The sequence below is a fragment of the Choloepus didactylus genome, chromosome 9 (genome assembly GCF_015220235.1).
Source record: "Choloepus didactylus isolate mChoDid1 chromosome 9, mChoDid1.pri, whole genome shotgun sequence".
NCBI lineage: Eukaryota > Metazoa > Chordata > Mammalia > Pilosa > Megalonychidae > Choloepus > Choloepus didactylus.
The window spans coordinates 46,867,744-46,886,152 of NC_051315.1; the positions used below are offsets into that span (position 1 = coordinate 46,867,744).

General features: G+C 40.8%; 1 protein-coding gene across 2 annotated transcripts; it reads left to right on the forward strand.

The window, feature by feature from the left end:
* Positions 1–315: 315 nt before the first annotated feature.
* On the forward strand, positions 316–18,159 carry DAPL1 (death associated protein like 1). Of its 2 annotated transcripts, XM_037850378.1 has the most exons (5): positions 316–511; positions 8,225–8,312; positions 10,751–10,811; positions 15,794–15,888; positions 17,878–18,159. In XM_037850378.1, the coding sequence occupies exons 1-4, from the start codon at positions 454–456 to the stop codon at positions 15,866–15,868; spliced, it is 282 nt and encodes a 93-aa protein (XP_037706306.1). In that variant the 5' UTR covers positions 316–453; the 3' UTR covers positions 15,869–15,888; positions 17,878–18,159. The 2 variants fall into 2 exon arrangements, with proteins under 2 accessions (XP_037706306.1, XP_037706305.1); XM_037850377.1 differs by lacking the exon at positions 15,794–15,888 and having other exon boundaries at positions 388–511.
* Positions 18,160–18,409: the final 250 nt, after the last annotated feature.

Sequence of the window (18,409 nt, forward strand, 5' to 3'; positions counted from 1 at the left end):
AAGGCCTAGAACTTTGTTTCATAATTGCTGTGCAGAAGGACTATAGAGACCCTGTCTTGCCTGTTCTTGATGTACCAGTGTATGTCACAGAGCCGGTCACATTGTAGGTGTACTATATGCATTTGGTGGATGAAGAGTTAGAGAGAAAAAGAATTCCACTGAATTCCATCATCTCCTCTTCACTCTATGAAAGAAAATAAGAATATCTTCTCTCTGTTAGACTACCTTGATGTACCAGATGAAGGGAAGAGGAAGAAAGCTCTCTTCTAAGAGAAAATCTGCCAAGGAGGTGCAGGTTCCCAGAGTGCTGGGTGACAAGACCTGTTGCTGCTCAGCAATGCCCTCAAGGGGCCCCACCCCTGGCCCGTATAAAGCAGGGTGCAGTGGGAGCCGCAGCTGGAACTCCGCCCCCAGCACCAGCACCGGCACCGGCACTGGCACCTGGCACGCACCATGGCAAATGAAGTGCAAGTCCTGCTCTCCCCGCTGAAAGGAGGGCATCCTCCTGCAGGTAGGCTGCCCATCTGCCCTCCGTCCTGCAGCCAGCCGGGCCTCCTGACTGCTGCTGCTCCCCCTCCTTCACCAACGCTTCAACAGGAGCACACCACAGAGCACAGGTTCTCAGCCCACCCATTATTACTCTAAACTCATGCAACCCGCTTTCCTCCTGTCTTTGATCCTTCTAGGCTGGCGTATAACACCACTTGGGGATCCATCAGGCCCCACTGAATTAAAACCTGATTGTATTGGAGATAGTGGGGGCTCAGGTTAGGAGGTTACCTTCCCTCCCCTGCTGTCTGCTGAGGGTAGCACATCCACACTTGGAAGATGATTTGTTACCATGGAAACCTTCCTCCTTAGAGGGCTCAGCTCTAAGACTCAGTCTCTCCAAGATGCCTGTACATCGTCTGACTTCATATCCAGGCAAACCAGCTTTGGCAACGAGGGCAGCACCCATGTCTCTCTCTCCCTCTCTAGGCTTTGGCATTGGGCGGTGTTATCGATGACGTAGTTTATCCATCAACAAGCTGAGAAGCGCTTTTTGATAATGATACAAGAACTGGAGGGGGCTGGCTGGAAAAAAGTAGCTATGAAGGTGTTTTTGCAAAGCATCCACATTTTTTTAAAACTTATGCTACTTATATCAACTCTCTGGAATATGGAAATTAATTGTACTGTACTTAACCATATGTTCCTATAGAAGGGCTGAGGTGTGAAGGCCTGTTTTTAGACAGGTTTATGTCCTTTCGACTGCCTTCCTTCTTTTTTCCTTAAAAAAGATCTTGAACGCTTGACCGCTTTGTTCTTGCCTTTCTCCATTTACAAAATTTATTTATTGGTCTAATTCTTTGGCACCTCTAATCCAAGGTTATTTCAATCATCTTTGCTGCTGAGGGTGATGACAGGTATAACCTTCGCAAAGCATTAAAAACTGACACAGAGGTTGGGTGGCTTTAAGATGGGCGACTCAGCTGAAAGGAGTCAGAATTGCTAATGCTAATTCTGAATTTCCCATTCTAGACACCATGACCTGATCTTCCTTAGCAGACTACTGTGTTTCAATGTTTGTAACTGGATTTAGCAGTATTTAACATTACCTATGTTTAAAGATAATGATGCTAACTAAAGGTCAGGAACTGTATATGCAAATTATCAGAAGTGAAGCTCATGACATAGATTAAAAACAAAAGAGAAAGAACCTCATTCTCTTCTGCCACATTCCCCCCAAACCTTCAGAAAACAGTCAAGCCAAACCTGATTTGCTAAATTACATTTATGCACAAAGAATACAGAGATAAACTTAACAAAATGAAAGTTTGAATAAAACCACCAGGAACTTCCTGTCCCCACCACTAATGATTGCTAATTACTCTGTGTACGTAGCACACCATGACTCCATCAAGCATGTCACAATGACTCTGGCATGACAATTAATTATTATGAACTGTGACACGACAGATAAGAGGTTTTGGATAATTAGAATGGAGATGAAGGCAGCCTTTTGCATCCCCCCCCCCCCCCCCAAATGAGAGCAAGGGAACAAAGGCGGCTAATCCTTCAGCTTGTCTCGCTACGTATTTTAAGTCTGAACCAGTTTGCTGTGTGGGAAAAATTTTATTTATGGAATAAAAATAATTAGGTGTGCCGAAATTCTATTAAACCTTCACTTGAATTTATAGGCAGATTAGAGAGCCCTAGAAGTTTGAAGCAGTCATGATACTGTGGGAAGGGTCTGACATGGACTTTGGAATCTGACAGATCTGTGTTCGAACCTGCTTCATTATTCATCTCTGAGCCTCTGTTTTCTCATCTCTAAAATAGTGGTTAATGAATGACACAGATCTTGTAAGTTTGTTGTGAGGATTAACAGAGAAAGCCTGTGTAAAGTACGGGACACATGAATGCAAATCCATTTAAAATGCAAGCCTGGTAAAACACCTGTCAGAAAAAATTATCCTCCCCAAATTCAAGACATCCTGATGTTCGAGGCTGCATTCAACATTTACCTACAGTAGCCAGAACAGACAGAAAGCTCTACCCATGCCTGCCCCATCACAGTTAAAAATGAAACCACTAAAAAGTCAGCCAGCTGTAGCTCTTTGCCCACCTTCGTGCAGAGCGCTTAGCAGTTTTTCTTTCCTGCATATTAATATAGTATATTGCACCTCTGTTAGCCCTGTTATAAATTTGTGCTGTGGAACAAGACTACATTTAACATGAGGAGACCTGAGCTTTGGTGAGCAAAGCTTTGAATTTTCTGCGTTTTTTATTTGCCTTGCTCTCAATGCAACCACGTTAACGGAACCACATTAAAGGAACAACAGCAGCACCGGGAATGTATGAGAAGGGGATGGGGAAGCCAACCACGTGACGAAATAGAAGCAAGAGCAACAGTTGATGGGTTTTTCTGTATTTCGTGCATTTTAATTTAGTTTAAACCAAATGAATCAAGCCCATCCAAGGGGTTACCACCAAGCCCCTAGACAGAATCTTTTTTCTGCCTCATTAAAGAAAGAGGGAAGTTTAGGGGAGGGGGTTCCATCCCCAAGTGTGAAATTAATGCAGAAAATGAGAGAAGACCGTAACTGCACAAAGGCCATACCATTTTAAAAAAATCACCAGAGGCTTGATTCCCTCAACTCCATTCTGCTGGAGTCAGCTGGGGTGGGGGATTGAGAGGGCAGAGCCGTGAGGTTTGAAGAGGGAGGTGGTGAGACCCATGGCCGCAAGCATCGCAGGGAGGGGGGTGGTCACTGCATGAGCAGCTGCCGTTTGCTGAGCACTAGCAGGGCACCTGGCGGTGCACAGAGCCTTCAGAGCCTTCTAGACATCTAGCGGCCCTGCAATGTGGAGGTGACCTTCCTCACTTCCCAGAGGGGCAGACTGAAACTCAGCAAAGTTGAGGCACTTGCCCAAAGCCACACAGCAGGGATTTGAAAATGAAGGAGGCCTCACTGCAAAGCCCTCTCACTCTAATGCCCTCTCTCTTTGCTCCACAACCTTTTCATGATGAGGGTCTTTTGGGTATTGACTGGCAGCTTAAAGTTAGCTGAAAAATCAACCATTCTCACAAAGTAAACAATCTGCAAACTTCTAATCTTTAAATTAAAATCTTTAAATAAAAGTTCTAAGTCACAGGCAGAGTTCACACAAACCTTTATGTTGTTCAGCTTCTCTATATACATCCTTCACTGCCTAGTGGAGGAAAAAGTCTAATTTTTCTTGTTTGTCTTTCTTTATCTTGACTATTCTCTACCCAAGACTGCGTAAAATTTCTGGAAAATCTTAAATTGAAAATTAGTTTAGAATTGTAAACTAAAAGGTCTAATTTTGAAAAGTTATAAGCTGCAAAAGCAGTCACAAGAGTGTAACTCTTATTTGGGGACAGGAAAGCAAAGCTTCATTTTCCTCACATAAATTCAGGTTTTCTGATGAAACTGTCCAAAAGAGCATCTCTCTTGCATTTTCGGTCTCTAGTTCATTCTGCTTATTGAAAGAATCTAAGGTATTACCTTAAGTATTTGTTCTCAAAGGACTGCTAAAATGCTAAACTACAGTATTTTAATTTGCCCAAATCCAGTTGGTCTTTCTATAAAGGTTCAAAAAGCAGTAAAAAATGCAATATAGTCCCCAAGATGGAGTTACATAAATGATTAAACATTTAAATGGATGGTGTGAAAACAGTGAAACTTTAAATTCCAATAATTCAGACCTATCTGAATAAGCAAAATAGGCAGAACCTGAGAGCATTTGTTTATAAATGCTGATCGGATGCACAAAGGTTTGTCTAGATCCCAGGAGACCAGTGTTCCCAGCAGAGCTTTAAAATTAATCCTCCACAAACTGTTTCCGTTGGGTTCAGTCACCCCATAAGTGAGAGCCTTAATCTGCGTCTCAGTGCATCAATCTATAGCATGGGGATATTTTCTTTTGCTTCTTTCTACCATACATGGATGATCAAGTGAGATCACCTACTTGAATGAAGTAGATACAAGAAAGGTGTTCTGAAATCCAAGGTGTGGCTGTACTGATGCTTCCCAAATCACTGAGCCTGAGTCCACAGCCCTATAACACAGAAGATTCTGGTTCAAAGACTGCTGGATGGAAATAGGAATTGGGGGCAGGGGGACTTTTATTTTCTCCTAAAGACTCTTTTTTATTGTTCTTCAGAGTGAACTCACATTTGCATTTCCTTTTCATTTATTTTGGCATTTCTTTGTCAATTCAGTACCCTATGGTCTTTCTGAAAGGAGGGAAGTGATGGATTTTCTTTTGGAGGCAGGTGGGAAGGGTTAGAGTCACAGTGAAGGACTTCATAATAAAGATCATCTAGTTCAACTTCCATTGAATTCCAAAAAGTCTCCTAAGGTGTTCATGGTAGGTAGACTTCCACCCTCTGCTTGAACACCTTGAGAGACAGAGGACGCACTATTATATCCTATTTCACTTTGAATAACACAAACTATTATATATTAGCCAGACTCTGCATTGCTGGAACTTCCTGGTCTTCATTCTCTCCTCTGTAGCATCATAAAATAAATAAATAAATAATAGCTACTAATAATTAAGTGCCCACCATGTACCAGATGCTTAACTCACCTCTACTCTCTAGAGCAACCCGAGCAATTAGTATTATTCCCTTTTGAGGAAGAGGAGTTGCGCCTCAGAGGGCTGTCAGTATCTTGCTCAGTGTCAGAGAGATTAGGAGGGGTAGAGCTGTCTGACCCTCACCAGGAAACTGCTCCTCCCACAAGACAACCCCTCAGATCTCAGATGAGGGCCATTCTAAGCACTGAGTTTCTTCAGGAGTGAACTTTCCAGATTCTCTCATTGGACACAGCTCCCTTTTCCAATCTGGTTACCCTCCTCTGGACATTCTCCAGATTCTTAGTGCCCTTTCAAATGAAAGGCACAGGACTCAACATTCTAAAGGTCTTCTCATTTTTAAAACTATTGTTTATTTTCACTATAACAACTGTGCTTCTATTGTTGGAGATAATAATCAGTCCAGGTGGAAGAAAATGTTTAGAAACAATAGCATCGGGGAAAACAAATGGATCACTAATAAGAAAAGAATTATAGTACAAGGTATTTTAAAAGCATAAGAAGAATGAAAAATACTGTTGGGAAGGGTGTTGAAGGCTCAAGCCCCAGATCTCCTATTTGATTACTCTTGCTAGAATAGATGACAATGCTGTTCATAAGCATCACTCCTCACACACAGGCACACATGTCTCCTTAACCTTTCTTCCAGAAAAAGCCCATTCCTTGGTTTATTTCACCTCTGTATTCCATGGCTGTTCAAAGACATTTCCATATAATTTCATTTATACTAATTACTGTTGCTGATTACTTAGTATGCCCATTTTTCTTACATATATATGTCTTTCTTGTATATATATTTATATATATGCACAATAAGAATTTAAAGTAGACCATGTATGGGGATAGCATATTTTTTGCCTAGACTAAATTTAACATTACAAAATTCCAGTGAGAAGCTTTTATAATCAGTAAAAGAACAATTTGGTAATTCAAAATGCCCAGGTAAGGTTTGTTCCATTAATGCAAGATGGTTCAGTAATAAGACATCATTACTATAATTAACAATAACAATAGATCCAAGGAGAGAAACCATATGATCATATCCATGAAGGGTGAAAAGGCATCTGAAGAAATTCAACATCTATCTGTAATTTTTAAGCTCAATGAAATAGTAATAGAAGTTTATGAAAGATCAGAGTGGTGAATTCCTTAGTGATACAAAACCCAAAGTCATAGAAGATTGATCAGTTTACATAAAAACTACAAATTTCTGCATGATAAGAAAATATCATCAACAAAGTAGAAAAAGCACTAACTGGTAAAATATTTTATATTTGCAACACATATCACAGACAATGAGCTCCTCTAAACCAAGAGAAAAGGATAGGGAAAAGACTAGCCACCTAATAGAAAAAATCGACAAAGGATTTGAACAGTTCATAAAAAAAGAAAATGCAAATGGCTTCTAAAATACACTTAAACAGCCTCAACCATTCACAAAATAAGAGAAATGCAAATTAAAACGAGTGATAATTGTTTTTACTTGTTGGCTGACAAACCCAAATGTTTTGTAGCTGACATTGTTGCCAGGGGTATGGGGAAACCATCGCTGTCAGAGTGACGCAACCTCTACAATGGATGGGCAAGGTGGCGAGATTTAGCAAAATTTCAAGTGCACATACTCTTAAGAACTAACAAGGCCACTTCTAGGAATTTATCCCACTGATATACCTGCACATGTGTGCAATTATGTATATAAAAGGATATTCATTGCAGCTTTGTGAAAACAATGGATTAGAAACGTCTGCAAGTCCAACATTAGGGAATTGGGTAAGTAAACACAAATGTTCATATATTGAAATTTTAAATGAGATGTTAAAAATAGAAAACCATTTCTGTATATATTGATATGCAACTCCCTCCAAAAAATAAGCAAACAAGGTACAGAACAATGTGTATCTTATACTGCCATTTTAAAAAATAATACATGGTGAATATCTGTGGGTGAATCCATAGGGAACATGTAACATTGGCAACATCAAGGGAGATGAACTGGGAGGCTGGGAAGTAAGGGTGGGAGGAAGATGTTAGGCCTTTTTGTGCCTTTTAAATTGTATGTGCTATGCATGTATTACATAATCAAAAAAAATTTAAATAATTCCTTCTTTTAAAAAACAATGATGAAATCAATTCACAAGGACATTGAGAAATAGGTTTTCCCTATTTTTTTCATTTTATTGGAACTGGTTTTAGAAAATTACCAGTCTGACATATCCATAAAAAAAATTAACAGGTTCAAACAAATCAGAGCCCATTTAGCTTTTTCTCATTTGAGCTTGTCAGATTTCAGATGTGCAAATTTCCTGGGAACAAGTATAAAGTATTTGCTTGACTCACAATCTGAAATGGGTTGTTTCTTTTCAAAAGTTGATTTCATCTGACATTGTCAAACACTTGAATTGCTCTTAGGTCATCTGAGGCCTAATTAACACTAATAGGCCTCTTGAATGGCAGGATTATTAATGCAGTTTAATCACATATTAGAACCTGTGAGCTGACCAACATCAGAGGTTTGGGGTCTGGAATGGTATGTGGGTATGTGGTGGGATCTGAAGCATCTCTGCTGAAATAAATGCCTTTTATCACTGCATGCCCTGACTTTTGGCTCATCTCTCAGAATCTGACTTTTGAAAGCTTTGGTTGGGAAAAAAAAAAAAAAAAAAGCAAACCATGCACAAATCTAATTTTGTGGGAAAACAGAAGGGTCACATAGTAATTGTCAGTTGCTATCATGTGGAATGTAATTAGTTTGATAGTATGAAAAAGTGTTTTCCAATAAAATGCCTAAGGGAATGGTTGTTATTCTCCTCCCCAAATCTAAGGTGTAACCTTCTGCTATTTTAACTTCTCTGTCCCCACCCAGGTAACTGGAAAGTATAAACAAGTAGGCCCCGGCCCTTTTTCCCATCCTTGAGGCCCCCCAAAATATGGTTTCATTTTTTAAATCTGTTTCATGGTAATTTTTCATGTGTTGTTCTAGATTCAAGTTCACAAGCAGCCTTTAAAAAATAAGCTCTAAAATTCTTCCCAAATCTAAATTCAAACCTTGAATAGCAAAGCAAGCCTTCTCTTGATGTTCTAACATGACTCTCCTCCGTTTACACTTACTTGTTTGTAGTAAAAGCTGGAGGAATGCGAATTTCCAAAAAACAAGAAATTGGAGTCTTGGAGAGACCTACCAAAAAAACGGGATTAGAGAAAACAAGGTAGGGGCTGCTTAATTTCTTCTTCTTCATCACCTTAAGGAGTTTTTGAGTGAATCTGCTTCCAGATTTTAGAGGCCCTTATTTTAGTACAAACCATGCCCACACCACGAAGAATTTGCTAACCAGAGTTGGTGACAGTTGGCGGGGCGGGGTGGGGATGGCGGACCTGGCCAGTGGTGACCCGGGCTGACGGCGAAAGGGACACTCGGGTGAAAGATGGCTGTAATCTGGGGGCTCTCTCTGGGTCCCCATTACCATCCCCACCCCTCCCCCTCCGCTCTGCGGCCACCCCAGCAGCCTTGCTTTAGAACAACGGTTCTAAATGTATCCAAACCTGACGCACGTCTCTTCAGCGTTTTCAGATCAACCTTTAAAATATTATCCCTGGGCTTGCCTGTTGTCCTAATATGCTTTCTGCTGAGGCGAATCTCCTGAATTAAAAATAAATGCCTTTTTTGTTTCAAATTCACCACTCAATTATTTAGAAACTAATGGCCACTGCGTCTGGCACGGCTGGAAGGCAGGCAGCGCCGAGGCTGGGTTCTGCCGCCTTCCGCCGTGGCCTTGCACTGCGAGGCTTCCAGGGCTCAGCAGAGAAGCGCGGCCGGATCGCGGGCAGAGCGGCCCCCCAGCTCTCAGCCCTGGTTAAGGAAAAAGAGTGCTTTCAAAAAGAAAGAAACCTACCGAACTGGTTCCTCCAAGTAACGTAATGAGGGGCCATTCAGAGACTATTATTAATTTTAAGATGGTTTCCATAGATTAGTCAATGAGTGATTCAACATGAATGGATTAGAAGATGCTCAAGGAAGCGCCTTAAGATTTAAATGGCTTCAGTCCCAGAAAGAGAAGGCTGAGGGGGACAGCGCATTGCTATAGAATTTTTTTTGCTCTTTCATATAAATTTTTTTTTTCAGATCTGGAAGGGAATTTTTTTTAAGATTTTCCCCCTTCACTTTAAAATGAAAAACTGATTTATCCTTTCAGCAGTAAATCATTTGTTTCTCCTGATGTCAGAAAATAAACATCACATGAGGAACACCAAGCTGTAATCCTCAAGAGTGGGGGTTACATATCCCTCTGTGATCAGCACCTCACATAGTTTCTAGAACAGAGAGTACAATCTGGAAAGGGTGCCAGACTGCTGTTACACCAGAAGCTGGTTAATTTCTAAAACCTACTTAATTTCCAAAATCTGATTCAAATATAATCCTTGTTTACTGTGACACCAATTAATATGCCTGGGCCAGGGGTTCAGGAATTAAGAGTCACGAACTGGAAATGACTTCCCGGTTGCAACCAGAGGCCAGGTCATTCATTGCCCTGAGCCTCAGGAAAACGAGGGTTTACCGTTAATTCTAGCATCAGCTGAACAATGGGGGAAGAGGAGACGGCTAGAAGGTAATAAAGTGGTGACTGAAACCCTCCACTGTTTCTAATAATCATTAAAAGAAGGGAAGTGGACTACTATAGAAGTTAAACAGCAAGAAATAGCTTTCTCTCTTTCTCTTCTTACCAAGGACAGATACAGGTTAGGTGGGGCCTGAAGCTTACACAAGTTGGGCTCCATTTTAAAGAAAAATTTTACAAAATTACAAATATGAAATGGCTAAGACTCTTCCCAGGGCCTTGGCAGAAGCCCAGGCAATGCAGGGCCCTGCAGCTTAAGCTTGCTGAGCATCACTGTCAATCCATCACTGCTTCTTTTATCTCCCACTTGGTGGCACATGGAATAAGATTACCTCGTTTTCATGGAAAAATACCTCTCATTACATCTTCTTGGGGAATAGCTTTTAAGAAATATCATAGAAAATACATTTCTAAGCACCAACAATCTATATCCATTTCCTTAATAATTTCTACAAACCAACCCAGACCATCCTGAGAAAAAGAATATTTTTCCCTTCAAGAAATTGTACTGCAGGCTCAACTCTGAAACTCTCCTACGAAATAACTTGGCCTGAGAGAAAGAAACCAGACACAAAAGAGTCTGTGCTGCATGACTCATTATACAAAGTATGAAAACAGTCAAAACTAATGAATAAATTCATTAATTTTAAATGAAGGTGGTGTTTATCCTGAGGGGTAGTGGGAGCACAGAGGGGACTCGGGGAGCCAGCTGTGTTCTGTTTCTTAATCTATGCGCTGGTTTCACTAGTATGTTCAGTTTGTGAATATTCACCAAGCTATGTCCTTATAATTCATGTATTTTTCTGCAAGTATGGTATACTTTGATGAAAAGTTTTAAAATAGTAACAACTCGGCCTATAAGGCTTTTTGTAGCACCTAGGCACTGAGGCAGGGTTTTTTGTCTTCTAGAAGTTGCATGCCAAGCAGAATGAAAGCCTAAAAGCCCAGCAGACAGCCCGCTGTATAAACCATTTAGCCTCTTGAGTGGGAACATTGTAAAGTTCCACATGAATTTCTTTTTATCTTCACAGTGCCATTGGAAGTGTTGCCAAGATACAGACAATGGATGCCCTGAATGACACACTGGAGAAGGTGAGCTGGGTGTGAGGTGGACGCATCTGGACAGACACACGGAATGCTCCAAGTCAGTGTTTACCCTGCGGATCAGGCTGCATAGTTGAATGAGCAGGCCAATACTGAGATTTTTTCCAATTCAGAGGTTTTGATGTACCTGTGAAAGAATCTGTTCTCAGTCACAGGAACACAGAGTGCTTTGGGTTAGAGGAGTTTTCCTCCCAAATTCCTAAAGTGTCCATTGAATAAACCATTTCAAAAGTAAGATAGGAAATAAAGTGAGAATTGTGAAGCAGAGTTTGCAGGACTTGACTCTGCCACCCCCAATATTTTGGGGAACATTGGCATGTTTTGATAAAAGGCAGACTGGGCATTGAAAATGAAGACATTTTGGACCTTCCTCCCTGCCACAGCACTCCTATAAGGAAATATGTGATTTGAGGTAAGGGTGGGTGGTGGAGAGGTCACAGTTTAGGGCTAGAGGAAGGCTGGGCATGGGTGTTATGGCCCCGATGTCTGCCATAAAGGTGGCTGACCGTCACTATTTTTATGCCCTGAATTTCTCTAAGTAGCTCAAGAAACTCAGAAAACTCTTACTGAATAGACAGTGCTTTGGTTTTGAATTCAGTAGTTTGTTTTTTATATTTTGAAGGTGAGCTGAGTGAGGGCCCTTATTCTACTTCTAGGAGGCAGATATACTCTCAGGGAACGAGCTCCCACATTTGCTGAAGGGACAGGACTGGGTGTCCTTCATAGAAGCAAGACTTGCCATGACTGCCTAAACCAAGGGCCTGAGGACCATCGGTTCAGCCTTGGAAAAGATTAGGGCAGCAGCTGCGTGGCTGGGTCTTCTGGGGCCCACATCTGGCAATGGCTCCACCACTTACTATCTGTCTAACCTTGGGCCAGTCACTTATCCTGTGAATCAAGGTGTTCCTTTATAAGATGGAGCTGAGGCGTAGCACATACCCCATGGGGCTGCTGTGTGGAGTAAATGAGTTCACACGCATGAAGTTCGAACCAGAGTAGCTGGTCTGCTCTCTCTTGGGTTGGTCATTGGTTTGATGGCAGTGAAATGAAAAACCCAGAGGCCACCTTTAAAAGGCAAGATAAGCTTCTTGAAGGCTCCAGATTCAGAGCCTTCTAATGTGGAGGGCTTGTTTCTCCCACCCAAATAGATTTAGGGGAAGTCTTAAGTACTCTTTGCCTTTTTGGCTTCAAAAGAAGGGCATTATTAGATGCCAGGCAACACAAGTCTCCCACCCCTCTATCTCACATTTTCTTGCTTCTACCCACTATACCCTTCTTCCTCAGGGGGCAAGAGAATGCCCACAGTTGTAAGTAGATCTGGATAGAATAGACATGTTCCCCTAATATATATTATTAACTCATAATAAAATGTTTAAGAAGAGTGGCCGATAAAGTTTGCATATAGGGTCTATATTGTCTTTATATACATATATGTGCATATAACCTTTCAGTTAAAGATACCTCTTGTTTGTTTCAAAGATAAAAAAAATAATCTCTCCCCAAAATAGCAACAACAATAAATCGCACTTGGAAACCATAAGAGAACATTGAGATGGTATGCTGTTACAATTTTTTAACAGTAACTATACCTATTAAAAAAACAAAACAAAACAAAAACAACCTTTAAAGCCCAGCTCAACACTTAGAATTTCAAAGCACACCTCAAATGACAGTAGGATTGTGGCTAAGACGGCACACACCATCAGTGTAGACAGCAGGTTCCAGACCCACTGCCAGGCTCCCACTGGCTCTGCCACTCACTGGCTATATATCCTTGGGCAGCTTCTTCTCTCTTTTGTGCCTCTGTTTCCTCACCTATAAAATGGGAATGACAACAGTATCTATTTCAGAGGGATGCTGTGAGAATAAAATTACATTATATAGAGAGAGTTATATAATATGTACAAAGTGCTTAGCACAGAGCCAGATACAGTTATTCTCAGGAAGTGTGAGTGGCTACTGTTCCCTACAGGACATCACTTGGAATCCCAAGCAAAGAATAAGGGGCAACAACAAAAAAAGTTCCAAGGTTAAGATAAGTGACTGCCTCAAATATAGAAGTTGGTAGGATCCATGTATTTCTCCATGGCTACAAAATATCCCCCTGAATCCATAATTCAACCTGATGTGTACTAGGATTTCATAATAAAAGTTCATCTAGGCTGGAAAGACAGATGATTTTTTTAAAAACCACTGCTGAGATCAGTGGTTGCAGAGGCTGTAGTAGGAATGAGGGGCTGTCTACAAAGTGGCAGGAGGAAATTTTTGAGGGAGGCAGGCAGTTCTATGTCTTGATTATGTTGATGGTTACAAGGCTGTATGCACTTGTCAAAACTCACAGAACTGTACACGAAAAAGGGAAAATTTTATTGTACGTAAATTATAACTTAATTTTTAAGAAATAAAAAAGTGCTGTGTAAACTGTACAGCCTCATACCAAAAAATGAAGACATGTGAAAGATACAGAGATGGTGGTATCTGCTGATAAATTTTCACCAGTCTGCATTACAATTCTCCCTACAATATACTTTGTCACCAAGACCTCACAATATACAATTGGTCAGAAGAAATACAGTAGCAGAATCAAAGGTCATGTCCTCTGCATTTATTAGCATTCATCCGTACCTGTGTTAACAGTACAACCCCTATCCATGGGGTCTTATCAACCATTGAATCATGGCAGGAAATTTCTATCCATAAGCTGTTGATCTCTGGAGACCCTACTTTAAACCCAGCTGTCTTAATCTGCAAGGGCTGCTGAGACAAATACCACACATTGGTTGGCTTAAAAACAGGAGTTTACTGTCTCACAGTTTCTGAGGCTAGAAGTCCAAAATCAAGTTGTTGGCAAGGCCATACCTGCTCCCCAAGTCTGTGGCATTCTGGTGCTGGCTTGCCACAATCCTTGGGGTTCCTTGGTTTGCATCTCTGCCTCCCATCACACAGCAATGTCCTCTACTCATGTCTGCGCCTCCCGTTTCTACCGAATTCTGGCTTCTTCCTGTGGCCTTGTTTTTGTAAGGCCTCCCCTAATATGGATTAAGACCCATCCTGACTCAGTCTGGCCATCCCTAAACAGGATTTTAGATGATCCTCTTCATGAATAAGTCCACACTTTGATAATGCCGCTTCAAAGGAGTCTCATTTACAAATTGGTTCACACCCACAGGAAGGCAGATATAAAGTAAAAACATGTCTTTCGTTGAGGTACATAATTCAATCAACCACACCAGCCCAGGCTTTAGGATTTGGGAGACTGAAAAACGATCCCCACAGGGGAATGTACAAACTGTACAAACCTGAGTAAGAAGCAGCCTAAAATTTCCCCTCCCGCTGCCTCCCCTCTTCTCCCTACACATAGACCTTTCCCCACCATTTTCCCATCCCTCCCTACCACTCTAGTCACTCCTCATCACCCCTTCCAGCCCCGAAGATGGGAGAATTCAGGCTGCCCAGTAGCAGATCACACAACGTGATATTGCTGCAGCAAAGGGATTACGTAACCCCAGAAGCCCTCTAGGCCAATAGTCTGGGAGACCTGGTCTACTTAGAAGTTGTTTGGCCGTTTAAAAGTCACATAGCTCCTCTGAGATTTATGGTTGTTCATTTGCTTAATTTTTTTAAGACAGGGTGTGAGAGAGAATGCTCTTGTCACGTGTATTAATTCTCCAGAAGTCACAGAAGCTAAATTTGGCAAGAGTCATGAAGGGTCTTGGAAGATCAAAGTATCCAGTTAAAACTTTATTAACAGGATTGAGTCATGGTGTGAAGGGGGACAGGAGGTTTAAGCCTAGTTAAAGTTGGGGCCACTTTTCAAATTGCCACATGGGTCACTATCAAAGTCAGGGAGATGTGTGTGAAATGGATTCAGGGGGAGAGAAAGCTATCCAAGGCATCTGCAAATTTAAAAAGGGTTCTTTCTGTTTGATAGATTAACATCACCGTAGGAGTATCCTTGAATTTCATTGACTTGAGCTGGATGTTTTGTTTTAAGCACTTTGTTCAACAGGGTGTGGAATTTAAGTGTCAACATTAGAGTTGGAAGTTAACACCCTGGAAAGACGAATGGAAGAGTTTCCAGTCTGCCTACTCTCCCCAACTTCAGGCTCAAAAAAAAAAAAAAAAAAAAAAAAACTGCTGCTGGTTTTCTTGCATCTGGAATTTCTTTCACAGTCCCTATCATAAAGACCTTTACTACACTTCTTTTGCTTTTCCTCTGAAACTAAAAATAGAGGTTCTGAGGTCACGGCTACCCAAGGTAAAGGCAAATTCTCATGTGGGAGCTTCTACTGATTTGCTTTTCAATTTCAATATGTCCTCTCTGGGATGGAGCCACAGCAAGACAGAATTCTTAACACATAATCTGGACTTCAGTACTTTCTCTTATGGGGGTTACCCATCTACCTCTTAACTTCAGACTCTTATCTTAACTCAGATTCTTTTGCCCTAATGAATCAGAAAAGAAATGCCTTTCATTCTACAGACCCTATCATTTTACAAAGACTAATGATGAAAAATCCAGAGCTCCTCCAAAGTTGATGGCAGACTAAAGCACAGCTGGTTTCTGGAAAGCTATTCCTACTTCTAGTTCAAACTTGAAAAATAAAATCTTCCAATCTCCACTGATATAAAACTTCTAGCAAAGAAGTAGGGTATTTAAGGGTTGGCCATCTTAATTACAGTGTCATCAATTCTAATGAGAGACTTAATAGTCTCTACATCTACAAACCTCAAACCCTTCTACATCCCAGTGTTCCGGACTGAGGATGGTGGAGGATTTGAAAAAGAGAACTGGACACTTCTTGTCACCTTATTTTCAAGGATTGCTGTATGAACCCTGCTACTGACCCCTCAAAACCTGAACACTTGTAGCATAATAATTATGCACAGTTTCTCTGCCACTATTATTGTCACCAGAGTTATTTCCACTTGCTTCTCAAACCTGTTGATTTTGTTTTTTTGTACCCCAGACTTTAGCAGTCCAGTTCACAGAGGATCCTGAGGCCCCAGGACTGACTTCATCCCCCAGGCATTCCAATCTGTGACTCTCCTCTTCTGGGAGGCAGTTGAGTGCTACTTTTAAAACCTTGGTTAAATGCTTTAGTTAAAATGTGTGGAGATCACCCTGGGGATTATCAAATAAAGAATTAGTGCTGAATTAAGCAATTAGTGTGTTCTACCACTCTTGCTTTTCCTTTCCTTTCTCACCTCCACCCATCACTTCTCTCAGGCCTTAAGAACAATAGTCCATATGTGGCTTTCTTCCTTCCAGTCCCAACTTGTCATCTTGCCTCACCTCCCCTTGGCCAATTGCCCAGATTTTTGTGATATCCGAGTTACTTGTTTGTTTTCTTTCTCATCTCCCTTTACCTTACGTTTGACCTTAAGCAATTTCTTGAACATGATTTAAAACTAACCTGAAATAATCCATCTGTCTTGGTTGAGACTAAAGACACTTAGTCTGGAAGCAAAGTCTGAAGTCAGTTTCCTCTTAACATTCCTTCTGGTTTTAGTGCTAAAAGAGGAAAAAAAAAACAACAACCCCATAAGACCTCTCTCCTTGCCACACTGTAAAATGCCCATCATGTCATGCAACAATGGTTCATCTGACAAAAAAAAAAAAAAAAAAAGACACTAGCTCTTTGGACTCTAAAACATTTATAACCAATATCTCAATTATGTTTCTTCCATTCTGCTGGAATGCCAGAAGACACTTAGTTATTAGAGTATATATTTATTATATAATTATTATTGAACTTTATTATATAACTCATAACTGCTCATTGTAAAAGGAAAAGAAAACTACTGACAGGTAAATAAAAAAGACTAGGAATTGCCCATAATTCTATCCACAGAGATAACCACTGATAACATTTTAGTGTACATTCTTCCAGCGTGTTTAATTTTTTAAGACTGAGAAGAAAGGACTTTTTGGAGTCAAGTTTCACATGAGAGGAATACCGTGTGCCCAGAGCTCAGGCGAGGACACTGAGAAAGGATAGAGGCCCATCTGTTCTCCCTGGCATAGAAAAGCCAAACAAACCATAAACAAGGTGATGCGTGAGGTCAAGAACAGTTTATCTCCCCTTTTATTTAATTTGAGTATCAAGACAAGGGTGACTAAGTTCAATAATAAGTTAAATTCCTAGCTGCTGAGGCGTCTCTTCCTTGCTAGATAAGAAGGTGCCCTTGTGTAGCTTAATGCTATATTGATGAGTGTGGAAACCAAGCCCAGGTGTGGACCAAAAGGCCGCGGGGTCCAGACTCTCCTCCTGAGAAAATGAGCAGCGCTGGGCAGCCTTCCCGTCTCACACTGTCCCTGATGAAAATTCCATGAGGTCCCTTAGTTAGTTCTGTATGAAATTACTTCCTTCAAAAAGTTTCAGTGTGTATTAATTTAAATCTATTTAAGTTGTTTCTCATATTTGTCTTCTGTGGAGGTGACTAATGAAAACTTATGTTACCTGAAGCTAGAACCTCATTCCTCAGCTTTCTCTCCACCAGGCTATTTAGATCGAGCCATACAAAATGGCCAATATTAGACCATTTTTGACTAACAAAAATGGCAATTTCACATGGTTCAACCTAAAAATAATAACCCTAACTCTTCTTTATTTCTTTCAGAGAGTCTTTTTGTCTGACCTTTTGACAATTGAGGGTTTGGCTTTTTTTTTTTTTCCTTCTCAGGACCTTCTCTGGTGTCCCCATAGACTTCTTAGAAAATAGTGATACACGTATGCATACTAGTGCCAGAATAACTGCTACTATAACAGAAGACTGTGCATACATCATTAACCATTTCTACTTCTTAAAATGTTGCTTCAGAACATTATCTATTCTTTTACACGTATCAAACATTCCATAATTTTAATATTAGAGAAAAATTAATGAAGGGAAAACCCAGGTTAGCATATATACACAAGGGTCCAGGGCTGGGAGTTGTATTATCAAAGAAGTAAACATAACTGACCACCTGCATTGCTTTCTACTACATTAATATTTTAAGATTGTAAAGATCCAATATGCTTATATTTTCTTTCCTTCTCACCTCTAGCTCAGCAGTAAGTTTCCAGCAGCAGTGCACATGGCACATCAAAAACCTAGACCTGCCCTGGAGAAGGTCACACCACTAAAAAGGATCTACATTATTCAGCAACCTCGAAAATGTTAAGCTAGGACATGAAACCCAGTCATCTGGCCCACTGCCTCGAACATCTGACAGCTTAGCAGAAAGGACCAAAACTTTCCATAGGTTTTAGAGTGCTTAATTGGTAAATAAAACAGCTTTTGTATCTTCCCTTTTGACTATAGATAATAAAGCATCCTTGGTTGTAAATCCAGTGCATGCCTGTGCCTTTTTTTGCCCATGTCGGGATCCCTTTGATGTTTACATAGGTAATTCTGCAGGCTAAGGGGAGAATCCAGTCTGCCCCACTATTCTCCTCCACCTCCCTGGATAAGCTCCCTCCTCAATGCTCACCTTGAGTAGTTCCACCCACACGAAGTTCTCCTTGAAAGCAAAAGTTAGAGATGAGTACACTGAGCTTTGCAAAGGCCAATACTCTGTGCAAACCTAAGGAGTGATT

What these genes read in the sequence shown, in the direction of transcription:
- DAPL1 (XM_037850377.1), top strand. Translation starts at nt 454, where the DNA reads ATGGCAAATGAAGTGCAAGTCCTGCTCTCCCCGCTGAAAGGAGGGCAT. An exon ending in ACGGGATTAGAGAAAACAAG is followed by an intron (nt 8,313 to 10,750) that starts GTAGGGGCTGCT and finishes TTATCTTCACAG; the next exon opens with TGCCATTGGAAGTGTTGCCA. An exon ending in TGAATGACACACTGGAGAAG is followed by an intron (nt 10,812 to 17,877) that starts GTGAGCTGGGTG and finishes TCTCACCTCTAG; the next exon opens with CTCAGCAGTAAGTTTCCAGC.